We start from the raw sequence: 18,068 nt of genomic DNA on the forward strand, positions 1-18,068 counted from the left end.
GACAAAGATATAAAAATGTACATAATCATAACCAAACACTGAAATTGACACTCAAATTCAATTTCAACTTTGAAAACATGAGATTTTTTAAATGATAAAAAAAAAAAAATATTCCATCAGTCTAATTATTGATTTGGAACAAAAAAAAAAAAAAAAGCTCTCTATTTGGGTTTTGGATTTGATTTTGACACTATCAATTCACCTAATTTTCTTTAACTAGTTGATGGTGGCTCATTGCTTTCAACTTGTTCACCTTTTGACTCCTCACTGCTTGATATTTAAAAATTATTTAGTGAAAATAAGAAAAAGAAAAAAAGAAAAAGATAGTATATGTATAGAGCCAAATCCTCTTTTTTAAATTATTTTCAAAGATAGTTTCAACTTATAGCTTCCGTTTTTTTATGATAATTTTTTTTTATTAGACTAAGACACCAATTGGTTTTTTGTATAAGCTGGGATCGAATCCTAAATATTTTATTTGATGATAAGAAATTGGTTTAAATGAAATTTATTTCAAAATTTGAGGTTGAAATGAAACTTACTTATAAAGCTTAAATGAAATATTTTAAAGAATTTGAAATTTAAATGACACATACTGATTTTTTTTTAATAATAGTATCATAATATTGATCATGAAAAAAAAAAGAGATCAAGAATTTAAAATTTGTAATTTTAATGTAAATTCGTTAGGCATTACTATTTTACTATCAAATTACAAAAAAAAAAAAAAAACTATAAATTGTAAAATTTGTGTGCACTATGCAACAACAACAAGACGTGGTCATTTTGTTTTGTAAATAAAACACTGCATTTACCCCCAAAAAAATATGCATATATATATATATATATATATCTGAACACTGTATGCCAAGCCACAGCCATGTGAGAGTAATCTCGAATCAACACGCTGAAGCGGTGCCATAAATCACGACTTCCACTCTTTTGCCTTCTGCCTTCTTCATAAAATGCTAGTGCCGCAACAACTTATAATTTTTGCCACAACTTTCTTAGCTCGTCCATGCGACAAGTCGTGATTAGCCCAACTCACTCACGCACGACAAATCTTGATTAGCTAAGAAAGGGTAATTGGGCCGTGTGGGTCGATGACTCCAAAACTCACAACTCGTAATATAGAAAATTTTGACAAAAGTAATGTCATTTAGTGTTACATTGGATAGCAACGCGTTTGTGTTTATGTTGGCGGTTACGTTTTTTGTGTGGATCTCGTGCACTGTTCATAAGACCTGTAAGTACGGATTTTAGCAAATTTTTCTTTAAAATTTGGTCTTACCGCACTATTCACATATTTAAAAATTATTTTATTATGATATTTTTAGTTTTTAATTTTCAATAATAAGCAGTATCCAAATAGACCCGATGTTAGCATTGTTGCTTTGAAGACAACTGCGACCACTAATACAAAAAGTCAAAGGAAACCAAAAGATAAGAACACACTCATTAAATATAATCATTCTTTTCACAAAGGCGAAACTTCTCAGAAATCAAAATCTTGAATTCTATATTGTTTTTTAGATATCACCGCCCCAACTTCAAACGATTACCATCTGTATCTATCTATCTTCATCACTATATTATATAACTTTCTGACCTATATTTCACCGTTATATGTATCCTTTTTCTGCAACAAATTATTCATTCTCACGTATATACTTAATATCTCATATCAATGGCGTACTCAAACAGACACAACAACAACAATTCTCAGTCTTATGCTCCTTCTGCACCATCCTTTCCTGGAGAACAATCACAATATACTTCTGCAGCAGCGGCTGCTCCAAATTACTATGCCCACCACTCCCAATCCTATCCTCATTGGACTACTACTACTTCTTCCTCCAATTCTGCTAATGGCTCATATGGGCAACAGTACCCCCCATCATCATCATCATCAGAATTTCCAGCTGGGACACACCCAGATGTGATAAGAAGCTTTCAGATGGTGGATAGGGATAGGAGTGGTTTTATTGATGAGAATGAGTTGCAGCAAGCTCTTTCTTCTACCTGCAACAGGTTCTCTCTTAGGACCATTCGGCTGCTCATCTTTCTCTTCAAGAATCCCAATGCTCCTCTAACAATTGGTCAGTTTCTCTTTCTTTTTCTTGGATTTGATTAAAAGATAAATATGGGGTTGGAGTTTGAATTAATGCAATTCATATCTTCATTTTCTTTGGTATCAAGAACATCTTCAATTCTTGTTCTTTTCTTTTGCTGGGTTTTAATTTTCTCAGCTGCCAAACGTGTTCGTTTGAACATAATTAATCGAGCACGTTCATTTTACCTGTTTACAATTATGAATTATGTGGGCGTTAGTTGATTTTCAAAGGAGTTTGTGTGATTCAAATATACAACAGTGGGTAAAGTACTATAGTTTCAAATTAGATTCTGACTTTACTTTATCAAATTTAGCTTTCCACACTATTTTCTTTGCCCAGTCAGGTTTTTCTTTTTGCTTTATGGCTCATTTGATTATGTACATTTCTTTTTTTTAAAAAATATTTATTTATTAAAGCTCAGTCTATTTTGATGGAAAATTGTATGTAAAGGTAGTTTTCTATATTTTCCTGTTTGGTAGTATCATTAAAAAAAAGTCAAAATATAACTATTTATGATCAATTGGAAAACCCTATAAAAAATGACTTATTTTCTAGAAGTTGTTTTCTTCTAAATTTTTTTAGAAAAAAAAAAAATTCTTTCTCATGCCAAACTAAATATGGAAAACTAAAAGATAATTTTTCAACTTATTTTTAAGGTCACTATCAAATATAGAAAAATGATATAGTTTTCCAAAAAATATTTTTTAGAAAATGAATCATTTTTCAGAAAATATTAATGTTGAAATAAACTAAATGTAAAAATAACTATACTTTAACCAACTTTTAACAAATAAGCAAAAAGCTTTTAACAAAAAGGCAAAATCTTTAAGCAAGAAATTGCATCTGGCAAATATTTTGGTCTTATTGCAGTTACTGATTTGGGGTACACTAAATTGCTGTTACAGGGCCCAAAGAGTAAGCTGCGCTATGGAGTTGTCTTGGTCAATGGCAAGTGAGCAATCTTATCCCATTTCTTTCATTTTACGTAACAACTTGAAAAAAAAAAATCAATTACATGGTCTTTGTATTAGAAACCTACAAATTCCTTTTTGGTTCATGAAAACAGTGGTTAAATAAGGACAACACTTCACTTGCCTCTCAGTTGCAATTCTAGCCATTTCCTCTCTTTTTCTTTTGTTCTTTTTGACAATCTAAACTATTTAGGCAGTGAAGCGAATCAATTTTCCTTTGCATTAATGGGATATATGGTGACAACAGTTGGCTAGATTCTCCATCCAGCTCATTTAATGAAATACTACAATGATATAGTACAAATTACTAGAAGAAGTCAATAGATTCTATGTAAAAATGTCGTACCCAGCACACAAAAACATACATTTTTGTGGGGTCTAGAAGACATTATGGTAGGCTGCCTTATCTCTAATTTTGTTAGAAGAGGTTGATTACTAGGCTTCATGTTTATTTAGCTATCATTTTTTGTGAAAGACACTTGCTGTCACACCAAGGCAATAGATTCTATATACAACTTAAAATTTAAGTGTGTATCTTATTGAAATTTCCTTGCTATGTAACGTACATGACTTCCTATTCAATTTCACCCCCATTAATGTCTCTGCTCTTACAACATGGTCAGAGACATTCATTTTGACAAGCACTGTAATGCTGATCACGTAGAGAACATTTTGTCCAACCAATTACATTTTTTTTTTTTTTTTTTTTTAATATTGCCTGATGCATGCATGTCAAATTGAACTATTGGACTCGCACTTGCAGGCCATTTTTGAGATATATGATAAGGATTGAAGTGGCAAAATTGACTTATTTGAGCTGAGAGATGCTCTCTATGGTATTGGCTATGCAATCCCAGCTTCTGTTCTCCAACTACTTTTTTTTTTTAGGAACAAGATCAATCTTTTATTTAAAAAAACTAAGGAAGATCAGCAATAACAAAATGAAAAATATCTGGTGGAACATCCTCCATCCATACTAACAAAGGAAAACACAACCTAGTTCTCCTGGCTAAGGTATGAGTAACTGAATTGTCCTACCTCCTAGTATGATAGAAGGAATGAGTTCTAAGAGAACTCACAATAGACAGTGTGTCTTTGATAATATGCCCAATACTTGAGTGAGGAGATGATTCAGTTGTGAGTGCCTTCAAGACAAGCTCTGAATCCCCTTCAAGAACCGTATACTGTAAGCCAAGTTCCACAACAAATTGAGCTGCCCGACGAGCTGCCAACGCCTCCAACACCTCTATCAAAGACAGAAGAGGGATTATCTCCAACAGAGCTGCTAAAACTTCACTGCTGTCAAGCCTTACCACCACTCCAATCCTTGCTTCACCTGTTTCATTGAAAGTAGCCCCATCATAGTTGGTTTTGATGTCACCACAAGCTGGAGGTTTCCACTTAATTGCTTTTGGCCGAGCTTTGTCTATGGAATACTGAGGTCGATGCTAAAACTCAGAGAGAAAAGAGCTGGCTTGTTTGTAGATTTTTTCGACAGGTAAGCAGGTTTCTTTCAACATCAGCTTGTTCCTGCTATACCACACAAACCAGGCCAATGTGGCAAACAAATCCAACCTCCGTGAATGCTGATCCACCAACTCGACTAAATCCTTGAAAGAAAGAACACTAGGATAGTCTTTAACAACCCAACTGAAAGCTGAATCCCAGACTTGACAAAGAGAAGGGCATTCCCAAATGGCATGTAGCGTGGATTCTTGGACTCCTGTGCACAAGCTGCAATCCGTGATTTCCAGGGTTTTCCTTTTGTGGGTAAAGCAGCAGAGCATGCCCTGCAGAGAAAGATTCTGACCTTGTGGGGCACTTTGAGTTTCCAAATCCGAGCCCAGAAATTTTTTGTTGCTGCCACATCTGAGCTGGAAGCTGTCTCTGCACTGGCTTCTTCACAAAGCAACTGATAACCTGTTTTGACCGTGTACTCACCTCCTCTGTGATGAGGCCAAGTCACGCAATCATCCTCGTTGCACATATTGGTATATCTTTGATACATTGTGCATCAAAGGGGAGAAAACATTGATCAACCAAGTAGTTATTCCACCCTCCCAATTACTAATCTGTTCCCCAACTACTGGTTTCCAAGTATGATGATGGAAGTGGCAGGAGGGTGGAACTTAATTTTGACAGTTTTGTTGAGTAAGTATTATAACTAGGATACTGTATCACATTCATCATCATTTTTATTTTTTGTTGCTGAGATTGCTATGCGATTATATTTCTAATGATATGTTTTGTTGGACATGCAGATGTGGGTTGATTGTGAAGCTGAGACTGCAAAGTCCTCTGGAGTCTAATCCTTAAAATTTTCCTTCATCCCTTCGCTTCCTGTTGTTACTTTCCCTGTCAAATTAAATATACTGGACAAATATAATCTGAAATAGAAAACTGTCAGCCTTGTTTGATGAGATTTCATGTACATCCATCTAATGGCTTATGTGACTGTGATTTCAGGGTTTGACAGACAAATTTAAGGAGAAGGATAGGCAGTATACCGGTTCAGCAACACTTTCTTATGACATATTAATGTCTACGGCCATTCCTTTTCTTGTATCTTATAATTAACTTGATGTGATGCTAATCGTTTTTGTGATCCTGATTTATATGATTGTTTCGAACCAATTCTTTTGAGGTGGGCAAGCCGCAAGAGCTTGTAGATTAAAAGTGAGTTTTGTAAAGCATTTTCTTGGTATACTTTCCCCTAAGATCAGAAGTGACTATGCACTTAAGATTGACCATATCCCTCCTAGATGGAGAAAAAATGCATCTAGCCCAAAATAGAAGCAAGACAAACCAGAATAAAATTCAACCAGATATCAGCCTAAGCAGATAACAAAAGCTCTTTGGGTGTCTTCATGCTGCAAACCTTCTTGATAGGACCTCCTAGAAAATATAGAATGTTAACAACATTTCACTTCTCAAATCCATCCAGGCCCGTCGGTGTATTTTCTAATAACTGAATAACATTTACTTGCATAATGTTTTAACTATTCCCTCTATCTATCCTCCATTTAGTTTAAGGGAGCTATCTCTTTAGAAAATTGTGGGCTTTTTTTTTTTTTTTTTTTTTCTCCGAAAAGAAAACATAAGAAGAGAAGAGAGGGAACAAACCAATACAAGAGAAGTATTAGTTGATGAATAGCTCAGCACAAAGTCAAGAAACTCTCATGTCCCAACATTACCTCTGATTATCTAACAACATTGAAAACTATCCTTTGAGTTAGACCAGAACCCTTCTTCGCCTTCTAAGAATTCTCATTTTTCTCTTTTCTCTGTAAAGAGCATGGTGACAGAGAGAAGAATCTGCACTTAATCGGTCCATCACTGACTCAAGCATTCTCTCACTTAAACGAAGAGAAGAATTTGAATTTGTAAAATATCTAAAAATCGTAGAAAAAAGATGGTCCACCAGCCCATCATCTCCTTAACACAGAAAATCTATTGCAAGTGCACCAATGACCAGCCTCAACCAAAAAGGTTCATCTCCATTGGACATTGTATTAAGTTTCAGTCCTCACAAGGAAATCTACCATTAAAACCCCTTTTCCTCCATACTACCTACAAACTAGAAAGTATGATTTTACCAAAAAGAACAGAAAGGCATACACTTTCATATCTTCTTAAAACTTATCAAAAGAGATTAGAGAGTTGAATAGGATTTTCATTATATTTGTCACTAGACGTTTGAATAATGCTCATATATATATATATATATATATAGGTTCTAAATTCAGCCAATAAACCTATGAATGAAAATGGAGATGGGTGATAGAGATTTAAAACTCAATTTCTTCGAGCACATCATCAGCATTGATAGTCTGCCGACATGTCTTCACCATCATTGGACAGCTTTTCCTTCGCCACGCGCTGCACGACTGTTCTGGGCAGCTCCTCCGCCTCCTATATCAATTTTGCTCTCCATCTCTGATTCTTTTCTTTTATTCTATTTTTATTATTTCTAATACTTTTCTGGGTTTTGTTGGCTTCCTTTCCCGCCATTGGCTTCTTGTGTTGGGCTTGGTAAGAGCATCCACAGCAGTGGTGCTATATAGGTATAATGCTATTTTTTTAGCTCTCAACCACAAAAAACATCACGCAGCAGTGGAGTTAAATCTAAAAAATTTAGCTTCTCAGCTATAGTGCACATTTATCTTTAGATGTGCACTGTAACTCACATCTAAAACAAAATATTTTTTTATTACACTCTCTCTCTTCTCTCATTAAATATATATTTCCCATTCTCTTTCTCTCTCCGGCTTCTCTTCTTTCTTCTTTCTTCCTCCACTTTCCTCATCTTCTCTCTTCCTCCTCCACCGCCAGCCCGGTCTCACAGCCCAGCCGCTAGCCTAGCTTCAACCCATCACCGGCGCCAACCCATCTCTCCGATCTCCCCACCCTTTCCGCCAAAAAACCCATCTCGCCGATCAGACCCAAGCTTTGGATTTTGTGGGTTTCATTCGTCGATCCAAGCTCTGGTTTTCATCATTGAAGCCGCCGCTTTCTTCCTCCACCCAATGCTTTGGTTTTTCATCGATCCGCCGATCTCCCCACCCTTTTCGCCAAAAAACCCATCTCACCGATCAGATCCAAGCTTTGGATTTCGTGGGTTTCATTCGTCGATCCAAGCTCTGGGTTTCATCATTGAAGCCGCCGCTTTCTTCCTCCGCCCAATGCTTTGGTTTTCCGTCGATCCAAGCTTTGGGGTTTTTTTTTTTTTTTTTTTTTTTTTTTTTTTTGCATTGCTTGAATTTGATTGCCGTGGTGTGGGTGTTGCCTGGTGGGTCGGGTGGGTGTGGGCTTGGTTGATTTTTTTTTCTTTGTTATGGGTTGTGGTGGTGGTGGTGGTGGTTGTGGGTGTGGCTGATGGTAGAGTGGGTTTGTTTTGTGGTGCTGTGTTGGCGGTGGTTGTGCCGTGCTTTGTGGTGCTGTGGGTTTTTTTTTCCTCTGCTGTGGACTGCTAGTAGTGGTGGTGGTGGTGGTGGTGGGTGTGGTTGTGGCTGAAGGTAGAGTGGTTGTGATTTTGGCTTTGGTTGTTATTTTTGGGTTGTAGGATATATTATTTTATTGTGGTGATTATATTATTTTATTGTGATGTGTATATTATTTTATTGTGTTAAAAGCTAAAATAGATCCACTGCTGCAGCATGAGTGTAGGTAAAATAGATAAAATGACTTATTGTATAGCTAAATAGCTAAAATTTTGCCTCCACTGCTGTGAATGCTCTAAGTTGTTAATAATAGCTTAGGTAAAGGCCATTTTTATAAAATGAGCCAATTTTTTTATATGGTTTGATAACCGAGTCCAAATCTTTTGTTCCACTTTTCTTACTTCACTCTATACTCTACTAATAAATATCTGTCACGTGTTCACCTAATTAATTAAATACTATCATTATTAACTTATTAATACTATGTTATTAATTAATAGTAGTATTTAATTAATTAGGTAAACACGTGGCAAGTATTTATTGGTAGAGTATAGAGTGGAGCAAGAAAAGTGTGACAGAAGATAACTTGCTACTAATTATTCTTCTACTTTTGCTTCACATAAATCAAAAGCTAATCTCTCACATTCTTCTAGTGAAATGAATTAGAAAAATGATAAACCTTAAAGGTTGATGCCACGTATGAAATGGTCAATTTATTGTGTTAGTAGCATTATTATGAGGCTTTAGGCCCCCACACTAAAGGGAGTCTTATTTTCTCAGTACCATTGATAAAGATATATCAATAATGTTTTTATTTTTTAAAATTTTGTGGGATCTATAATGCCTTTGGACAGTCTTTAACAGATGATTTAAGCATTGTATGATTTAATTTTAACTAATCAAAGATTAAAAAGGACGCACACTTTAATTTCAAAAAAGGGAAAGGATAGACACTTTTGAAAGGTAAATACTTCAAAATGGGTTTTATCAAAGTAAAAAAAGGATTTGGAAGAGGGTAAAAAAAAGAAGTAATTACATTTTATTACCTTAAACTATATTCTCCGTTTACACTTACCACCTTAAAATTTTAGAATGCACAATTATTACCCTAAATTATAACTTGTGTTTCACTTTGCACCTTACCATCAATTGGGCAGTTAACTTGGAAGGAAAAACATGTCACGCATCACTAATATGACCCTTTATCACACAAATATTTTGATTCCCCCAATGTATGGTAAAGGATGGCAAGTTTGTGTCTAGCCATTTTCTTGAATTGTGCTGCATAATTTAATAGTATGGAGGATGTAACTGGATTTAAATATTGAATAAAATAAGATGAGAAGAAAAAAGAGTAAAAGTAAAATCTATAACAACAAACATCAAATTATCCAAATCATTCTATGTAATATAATAACATTATATTATTATATACTAAATGTATAATGCAGTAGGATAATATTTAATCAAAGAGAATATAAAAGATAACAACTTAAAACACAAAACTAAATTGCATCAACCCAAAGTAGAATTCTAATTAACAAAAAAATTCATCAACCTAAAGAATTGATGCAATAAAAATAAAAATAAAAAATCAAACAAAAAATGAAAAACAAATTGAGAGAGAGAGACAAGTAACCTTTTTTATGTGAGAAAACTATGCATAGAATGAAAAAGAAAATGTCAAATTTATAGTAAGATGTTGGGTGATTTAGATATTGTCAAAAAGGCAATTGAAAGGCTTAGATGTTTGTTATGAGAACTAACAAACAATCCAAATACCATCTAGAGTCACAAAACTAACAAGCCAAATAACATTCATCATAAAACATCTTTATGTTCTTTAAGTATCAACTTAAGAATGAATAATTCTGATGATAAGTCTAGGAAATTAAATTATGAGAATAAGCAAAAAAAAAAAAAAAAAAAAAAAAAAAGTATCAACTTAAGAATGAATAATTCTGATGATAAGTCTAGGAAATTAAATTATGAGAATAAAAAAAAAAAAAAAAAAAAAAAAAAAAATCACAATTGACTATTTAGGCATCACACTAGGAAGGTCTAATTGCACTAGAATGAGGCCAGTAATAAACTTTTCAATTGTACTCCACCTTACTTTTGACAATTTAACCTTCCATTATTGTATTGATAATTGCAATTGGGATAGCCAATTTTTGATCAGTAATATAATTTAATGTGAATTGCTACATTGTAGATCCAAAAGCTTTCCCAAATGCCTAAAAGTTGCTGAGGATGGGACAAAGAGAAAGCTCATGGCATTTAGGAAAAAAGAAAACAATATTGGGAATTTTTAGTTTAAATTATTTGGTTTATGACATTGTCTATAACTATTTTATGTGGTTTATAACATTGTCAAGAACTATTTTATGTATTTTATGATATCTGAATATTGAAAAGGTAATCTGAAAAATCAGTATATTCATATTAGTTTAATGGATTTGTCACATGACCTATGAGCAAGGTTTTAGTAAGTTCAAGTTCACTAATAAGCTTGTGTAATATTTGATAGAGAGTGCATCCTTTATTATTGGTTTTGGTATACTAAACTTTGGCTGAAACAAAAAGACTTAGTTTATGCAGCACAACAAAGGTTCACTATTATATGCTTGAAAAAAAATTGATGATTATTGAATTTTTTTTTATGGGTGATTATTAAAGCTTAATTTTGCTCACCGGAGGCCCTAGATGTAGTCAACTAATTTTGATCATTTCACTTTCCTATGATGAAATAAAGATACCGCAAAACTTTGGGACTAAGGTTTGGTTGTTGTTGCATGATGAAACAAAGATACGGCTTGGTTACTTATGGAAACATATATTAAAGGAGGAAAAAGATTGTTACAGGCACTATATGTAAGGTTAAGGAATTATAAAGCCATCATGTAGAAATGTGGTTGCTGATATATGACATATATATTTGCAGATGCATGCTGTTAGGTTCTAAAGATTTAGAATTTTATGTATTTAGAACTCTAATTTGTATTGTTGGCAAACCATGATCAAAACAAGTTGTTTAGTCTTGTTTAGGCTTGCTCAAAGTTGGGTCTTTAATGTAAAGTTGGAATCGAGAGGCTGTAGATGCATTTGTGCATTTCGGCTTGGCTCGATCGATCGAAGGAAAGGCTTGATCGATCAAATCTCGGGTAGAATGTTTTTCTGCAGAATTTTCCAGCTCAGCCCTAACTCATTAAACGTTTTGGGTTTTTTATTTTTACCCTAGGTATATAAAGAAAAACTCTAGCCATGTTTTTAAAGTTGCTCCAGTTGTATTGTTGCTCATACTTTGCTGTTTTGTGTAAATCTCTTGTGAGATCCAAAGGAGCTTTCCTTTACACAAAGTTTAGGGTTTTCAAGGTAGAGATTACTTCAACATCTTGATGATCAACTTGGTTGCTACCATTGAAGCTTAAAGAATATCAAGCGTGAGTGCTTGTAGCTGATTGGAGAATCCAAGAAAGAAGGAGTTATGGATTCGGAGCTTGCACGTGGTTATGTCAGTAAATTCTACTGGTGGGTAGCATTAGGAAGTCAAGCGGAGAGCTTGTAAGTCCTTTTGTATGAATTTCGATTCTTTCATAGTGGATTCAGGTTTACCTTGAGGATAGCTAGGTCAAATCCTCCCCAGGTTTTTACGTGTGGTTTCCTGGGTGATCATATTATTGTGTCTTTTATATTTCCACTGCTTTATACTTTTGATATGATTGTATGTTTGTGATAACCTAGAATTGCTTAAATTGACTAAGTTAATCACTTGGCTAATTAACTAGGTTAATCTTGTTGTTTTAAGGGGTCTAAAACAGTTCATATGCAATAGCAGTGTTCCCACACAAGGGCATGGGCAGTATGCCATATCCACTTATGTTCAATGTTCTTTAAGGAGACTATTTTAATTTGTTGGCTCGACTGACATATATATCAATATCCAACCTTTTCCCACCAACTGTATTGAACTTTTTGATTGCAATTCATGTTAATACTCGCTCCACAAGTGATATAAATATATGTCTGGTCTAAAGAGGAAATAAAATTAAAAGGCCTATTTTCTTGTGTGCCTCTAAAATGTGGTAGATAAGTATGACAATAATTTTCTTATTAATACTTCTTTTGAGTTTTTGACAAGGTCAAATTTTCCAACTGATTTGTAATTCAGCATTATCTTACAACAAAGAGTGTAAAATATATTTTTACTTCGAATACTTCGAGTATTTTTACTTTGTACTGAAGAGTGATTTTAAATTTTCATTACCTTCTAAAGAGTTTTTTTATTATCAACCCTCATAAAGAATGAGAAACAAGTAGAATTTCATTATCAGAATATAAATGAAAGAGCCCTTTTTTTTTTTTTAATATCCAAGTTGATTGGTGATCCTATTTTATAAATTTACTGCCATATCAAGGATGCCCAAATTTTTTTTAATGGCTTAATTGTTCGGTCCAATGTTTCCAATTTTTTTTTTTTTTTTTTTTTTAATTTCAACCTAGTGTGAAAAAAAAAAGAGAAAAGAGTTAAAATGATACAATACAATGAATGAACTATTGCAAAGTGACCATAACAAACCAGGTTCAGTTTTGGCATGGTTCAAAAGTAAAGTCTGCTTAGCAATAGTGAACCTCAAGACTCATGATTAACGTAAAGCAATCCATAATGACATACAAATAATTCCACATCCAATAACTAACCTAGTCTCTTTCACATCATGCTAAGAGCATTCTCATTAAGCCTCCTAAATGCTATAAATGCTATTTTTTAGCATCTGAACCCCCAAAAACCAACTCCATCAAAACTCTTATATGGTATAAAATTTACAATCTTGCTACAGTGCACTCTCATTTTTGAGAGCGCACTGTAGCAGTATTGTATAATATTTTATTGATTTTAATTCTCTCTCTCCTCAGACTCTCATACTCTCCCCAAACTCTTAGACTCTCCCTCTCGTTCTCTGGTGCCCTTCCCTTTTCATCACGATGCCTCTGTTCTGATGAGCATTTGATCTCCGTTAAGCTTCAATGGTTTGTCGTCGACGATTATGGTCATGATTTGGTGGGTTTTGTGGGTCTGATTTGGTGGGTATCGATGGTGCTTGGCGACGGTTTTGATGGGGTTGAGCTCGGGGTGGTGGGTTTTGGCTGGGGTTGAGAATGAGGTGGGTGGGTGGTGGTGGGTTTTGGTTGGGGTTAAGATTGGGGTGGGTGGGTGGTGGGTTTTCTAGTGGCAGCGATGGAGGTTTTGTGGTGGGTTTTCTGCTGTGGTTTGTGGTAGTGGTTTTGGTTTGGCGTGGGGCGTGGGTCACCGATCTTGGGTTTGTGTGTGTGATGGGTTTTGGTTGCTACAATGGTGGTGCTATGACTTGTCACGGTGGTGCTATGACTTGTGGTGGTGGTGGCTGTGGTGGGTTGTGGTTGCTACAATAGTGGTTATGGCAAGTGGAGCGGTGGTGGGGGTGGTGGAGGAGGGGGTTGGTTGGTTGCTATAGTTTTGTGTAGTTGTTTTATTATTATTTTAATGAGTAGTTTATATCATTTAAATGAAATGGTAAAAAATATAGAATCTTTGATGTTTGGTGTATTATAAAATGAGTTGTTAAAAGCTAAAATTTTGAGTTTTGAGGTGGTATATGCTAAAAATTTTACTCACCTTGATAAGAATGCTCTACGAGCATTCGTACCCGGTCTTGTATATGCCATATCTTGCAATATTTTAGCATAAAATCATTAAAATGATGCAACACCCGAACTGCCAATTGTAAAAAATTTTACAATAATGCTACAGTACCATTGTAAATGTACAATGCTACTGTAGCAAGATTGTATAATAAAAATTATTATTTTATTATCTGATTCTTCTTTCTTAATTCTTTTCTCATTATTTTATTTCACTCTCTTTCTTCCTCTTCTCTCTTGTTTTACTCTCTCCTCTTCTAACCCAAAACCCATGGTGGGCATGAACACCATCACCAAGCCACCATGGTCGGACCCATTGTCACAAGCCCCACCGCAAGCCACCTGACCAAGCCCAGTTGTTGTCCCCATCTTCTCTGTGGGTCATGGCTTTGTCACAGGTTGTGGGTGCATCAAGTCTAGCGTGGGTTATGGCTTTCTCAAGTCCGGCGTGGGTCGTGGCTCTCTCAAGTCAAGTCTAGCGTGTGTCATGATAGGTTAATTTTGGGTGGGTTCTAATGGGTTTTGAGGTGGAATCTGCTATGAGTTTTGATTTATTGATGGACTTTGGGATGGGTTTTGCCCTTTGGATTCAGATTTTGTGGATTTTAATTGTGTAAATTTGCTTTGAATTTTTTGTGGATTTTTGTGCATTTGTAGGTTCATGATGGTGGTGGTAAGGTGTTGCCATGGTAGTGGGGTGGGTTGTTTCCGTGGTGGTGGGGTGGGTTATGGGTTTGGTGAGTTCGTGGTTGAATGGCAATGATGCGTTTATGGGTTTGGGTGTTGTGTGTGTGTGTGTGTGTGGGTTTAGCTGTAGGTATGGTGGGATTGCTTGGTGGGTCTGATGGGGGTGGCACTGTGATATGGTGGATGTTGGTCTGACAATGGAACTGTGATTTGGTGGTTGTTGGTTGCTTAAGAGGAAGAGGAAGAAAATTAGAGAGAGAGACGGAAGAGGAGGAAGAGAGAGAAAATTAGAGAGTGGAGATTTTTTTTTTTTTTTGGTTATATATTTTAGTGGATAATATGGAGTATTATTTTAAAGAGTAGAATAGGAAAATAAAAGTTGGGATGATGAATGTATTGTAAAATGATATTATATAATTGATAAAGTAAATTTTTTTGGATGGTAAAATAAGATAGAATAGAATTCCCGGATGTGAATGCTTACAATATGGAGTATTACCTCAATCTTTCATATGCTACCCAAATTTCCACACTCAGATTCCAAACTCTCAGTCTAATAAGTCTTTTCCTTTCACTTTCTTCTTCTTTTTTTTTTTTTTTTTTTTTTTTAAACTAAACAGTCAAGATGGCTAAGTTGGCAACATGCCTACAAAATGTTTCCCCGTTTTTGTCTGCACTCACTAAGAGCATCCTCACCTGCTATTGTAAATGCCATATGTAAGGTGGGTTTGGCATTTTAAGCCCAAAAAACTTTAGCATTTGGGATTGTAAAAAGGGAGAATTGCAAAATTTTTTGAAATTGTGCTACAGTACAATTCTACCTTTAGAATTGTACTATAACACAATTATAAACCTAAATAATAATATTTAATTCTCTCTCTCCTATTTTTTATTAAACAAGTTAGAATTGGTTCTCTCTCTCTCTCTCGTTATTTCTCTGCTCTATTCCTGCTCTCTTCAGACCCAAAACTCATAGCCACCACACCACGGCAAGCCACCACTCCCGTTGCAGATCGACCTGGCTGACGGCAGCAACGTGGCTTGCGTTCTCTTTCTCTGGTTAACGACGGCAACATGGATCGGTGCGGTTGTGGGTTTGGGTTCGGCGTGGATCAGCAGGTTGGGTTTGCTGGATCGGTGCGACGTGGCTTGCGTTCTCTCTCTAGTTTGCTCTGATGGCTCTGATGAATGGGTTTGCTGGGTTTGCTGGGTTTTGAATGGGTTTTGCTGGGTTCAAACATTTTTTTTGAATGGGTTTGCTGGGTTTTGCTGGGTTCAACCATATTTTTTGAATGGGTTTGCTAGTGATGGCTTCGATAGGTTTGAATGGGTTTGACAAAGGTTTGAATCGGAGTTCCGATGGCTCCGATAGTGATTTTTTTAATGGGTTTGACCATGGGTTGTTGTTGTTTTTTTTTTTTTTTTTGGTGTTGACGATAGATTATGGGTTGTTGGTGGTGGTGGTGTCAGGTGTGTGTAGTGTAGTGGTGGGCTTGTGGTGATGGTGGTTTTGTATGGTAAATGAAAGTGATCGTGGGATATATTATTTTATTGTGTAAAAATATTATTTTAATGAGTTAATATACTAGTTGTATTGTAAAATAGTATAGTATAATTGATAAAGTAGTTTTTGGGATGGTAAAATAAAATGAGATAGCAAAATCGGCTCTGAATGCTCTAAGGCAGCAATTACATCTGATGGGGGATAATCAAAAAATACAAGATCATCTTGCAAATTACAACCCATTCTAGCAAGTGCATTAGCACTTCTATTTGCCTCCCTAAATACATGTTTTATTGTGCAGTGGGGAATCTTTTTCAGTAATAATCTGCAATCAAAAAGCAAGGAAGAATAAGCAGCAGTAGTAGAGTTTCCAGAACTAATAACATCTAATACAACTTTAGCATCAAGTTCCACTTCCAAATATTGGACACCAAGCTGAATGGCCAATTGTAGACCATCTCTTAGAGCCCAAAACTCTGCTATAATGCTTGTAGTTGACCCAATACTCCTTGGAAACCCCCTAACCCACTCACCAGCATTGTCCCTTATCAGTCCACCACCTCCAGCCCTTCTCGGATTGCCACAGGAAGCCCCATCTGTGTTCAATTTGAACCCGTTTGAAGGAGGCTTTTCCCAGCGCACCTGAATGCCAGCCAACCTCCTCTGTTTGTTTATTTTCCCCACACAATAATAAAATTCCATTGCCTGGCCTATGCACGTTTTGTACAGATTAATGATTTCACTTTCTTTCTTTAGAAGCAAATATCACATTAAATCAAATACCCCAAAATGCAATTCTTTCTACCCCATTCTTTACTCCACAATAACATCTTGACCCAATCACAATATCTCACTTTTACTTCACCACAGCGAACCCCAAAAAGAATAACAAAAAAAAAAAATGTCACATTCTATAACACTTCAGTGTGTGTTACACCTATTGGTACAACATTAGTTACACCATTTCACACGATACACCAGTCACAATATGCCAATTTAGCAGTAGTGAAATTTATATCATGTTGTGGAAACTTGCAATAATCCAAAAATATTTCGTTCCCTATCCGAAAAATAAAATAAAAAACAGGCTTAACCTTAACCCCTTATTGAAACCTTGACCCAGTTGCCCAAACGCGGTTAGACCTTATTGCATGGTGCAAAACCTCATAACCATATGCGCTTTCAGACGTAAAGTCAGAAACCTAAACAAGTCCAGGGCCGATACAAATCATAAATGAGTTGACGAGGTCTCAAGGAAATTTTTTCCCCCCTTGAATTGTAGTCACACACAAACACACACAAAATTCAACCACGGTAGAAATGAAACATCAGTGAAGTCAATTAAATAAATATGATGAAACAAAGATACCGCAACATCAACCAAAGGGGTATGCCAATCCACTTTTCAACATCGATTCTAAAAGAACACTAAATATCATGTGCCCTCCGAAAGGGAACACATCCGTGAGTCCCATACAGAAATTGCTTTCCTATTTTTTTTGGGTGTCTCAATATCATAGACTAAATATTGTGTGCTATTGGATGGTTTTGTAAGTAACCATCCAATGTTTATATGTGATTCTTTGACCAATAATTATTCCTCTAAAACAAGTCAATAGATGCAATATGTATGCGTGTCTTATTTAAATTTTCTTGCAAAGCCATGTGTTGTTTTAAAAGATTTATATTGCCATTGTTTTTTTTTTTTTTTTTTTTTCAAAACAAAACTAAATAAATGGCATTTCAGGACAATCCCTTACATATTTTTATAAGGATAAGTTACTTTTTAAACTTTAGAATTTTTAATATGTTTCATTTAAATTTTAAAGTGTCTAAAGATATTTCATTTAAATCTATTATCACATTTTTGTTTCCATGTTAACACCATTAAACATCACACCACTAATTGGTTTAAATGAAATTTATTTCAAAATTTGAGGTTGAAATGAAACTTACTTATAAACTTTAAATGAAATTTTTTAAAAGACTTTGAAATTTAAATGACACATATGATTTTTATTAATAATAGTATCATAATATTGATCATGAAAAAAAAAAAAAAAAAAAGAGAGTAAGCACAGTTTAAGTTAAAATAATAAGGGTAATGCTACAGCTATATAAGTAATCAAAATCAAGAATTTAAATGTAATTTCTTCAGACATTACTATTT

At 35.0% G+C, this 18,068-nt stretch overlaps 1 protein-coding gene across 4 annotated transcripts; it reads left to right on the top strand.

The window, feature by feature from the left end:
- The first annotated feature begins 1,482 nt into the window (after positions 1-1,482).
- Positions 1,483-5,775, top strand: LOC112027082 (probable calcium-binding protein CML48). Of its 4 annotated transcripts, none has more exons than XR_010625723.1 (4): positions 1,483-2,099; positions 3,020-3,066; positions 3,849-5,236; positions 5,347-5,775. XR_010625723.1 is itself a non-coding variant. In XM_024059749.2 (3 exons), exons 1-2 carry the CDS (start codon positions 1,688-1,690, stop codon positions 3,031-3,033), a joined length of 426 nt encoding a protein of 141 aa, XP_023915517.1. In that variant the 5' UTR covers positions 1,483-1,687; the 3' UTR covers positions 3,034-3,066; positions 5,347-5,775. The 4 variants fall into 4 exon arrangements, 2 of the variants coding, with proteins under 2 accessions (XP_023915517.1, XP_023915519.1); XR_010625724.1 differs by having other exon boundaries at positions 3,020-3,062; XM_024059749.2 differs by lacking the exon at positions 3,849-5,236.
- Positions 5,776-18,068: the final 12,293 nt, after the last annotated feature.

Source organism: Quercus suber, unplaced genomic scaffold, assembly GCF_002906115.3.
Source record: "Quercus suber isolate HL8 unplaced genomic scaffold, Cork oak 2.0 scaffold_619, whole genome shotgun sequence".
NCBI classification, from domain to species: Eukaryota; Viridiplantae; Streptophyta; class Magnoliopsida; order Fagales; family Fagaceae; genus Quercus; species Quercus suber.

Bases quoted from the DNA above. Each gene is read 5' to 3' on its own strand.
- LOC112027082 (XM_024059749.2), top strand. From the start codon at position 1,688: ATGGCGTACTCAAACAGACACAACAACAACAATTCTCAGTCTTATGCT.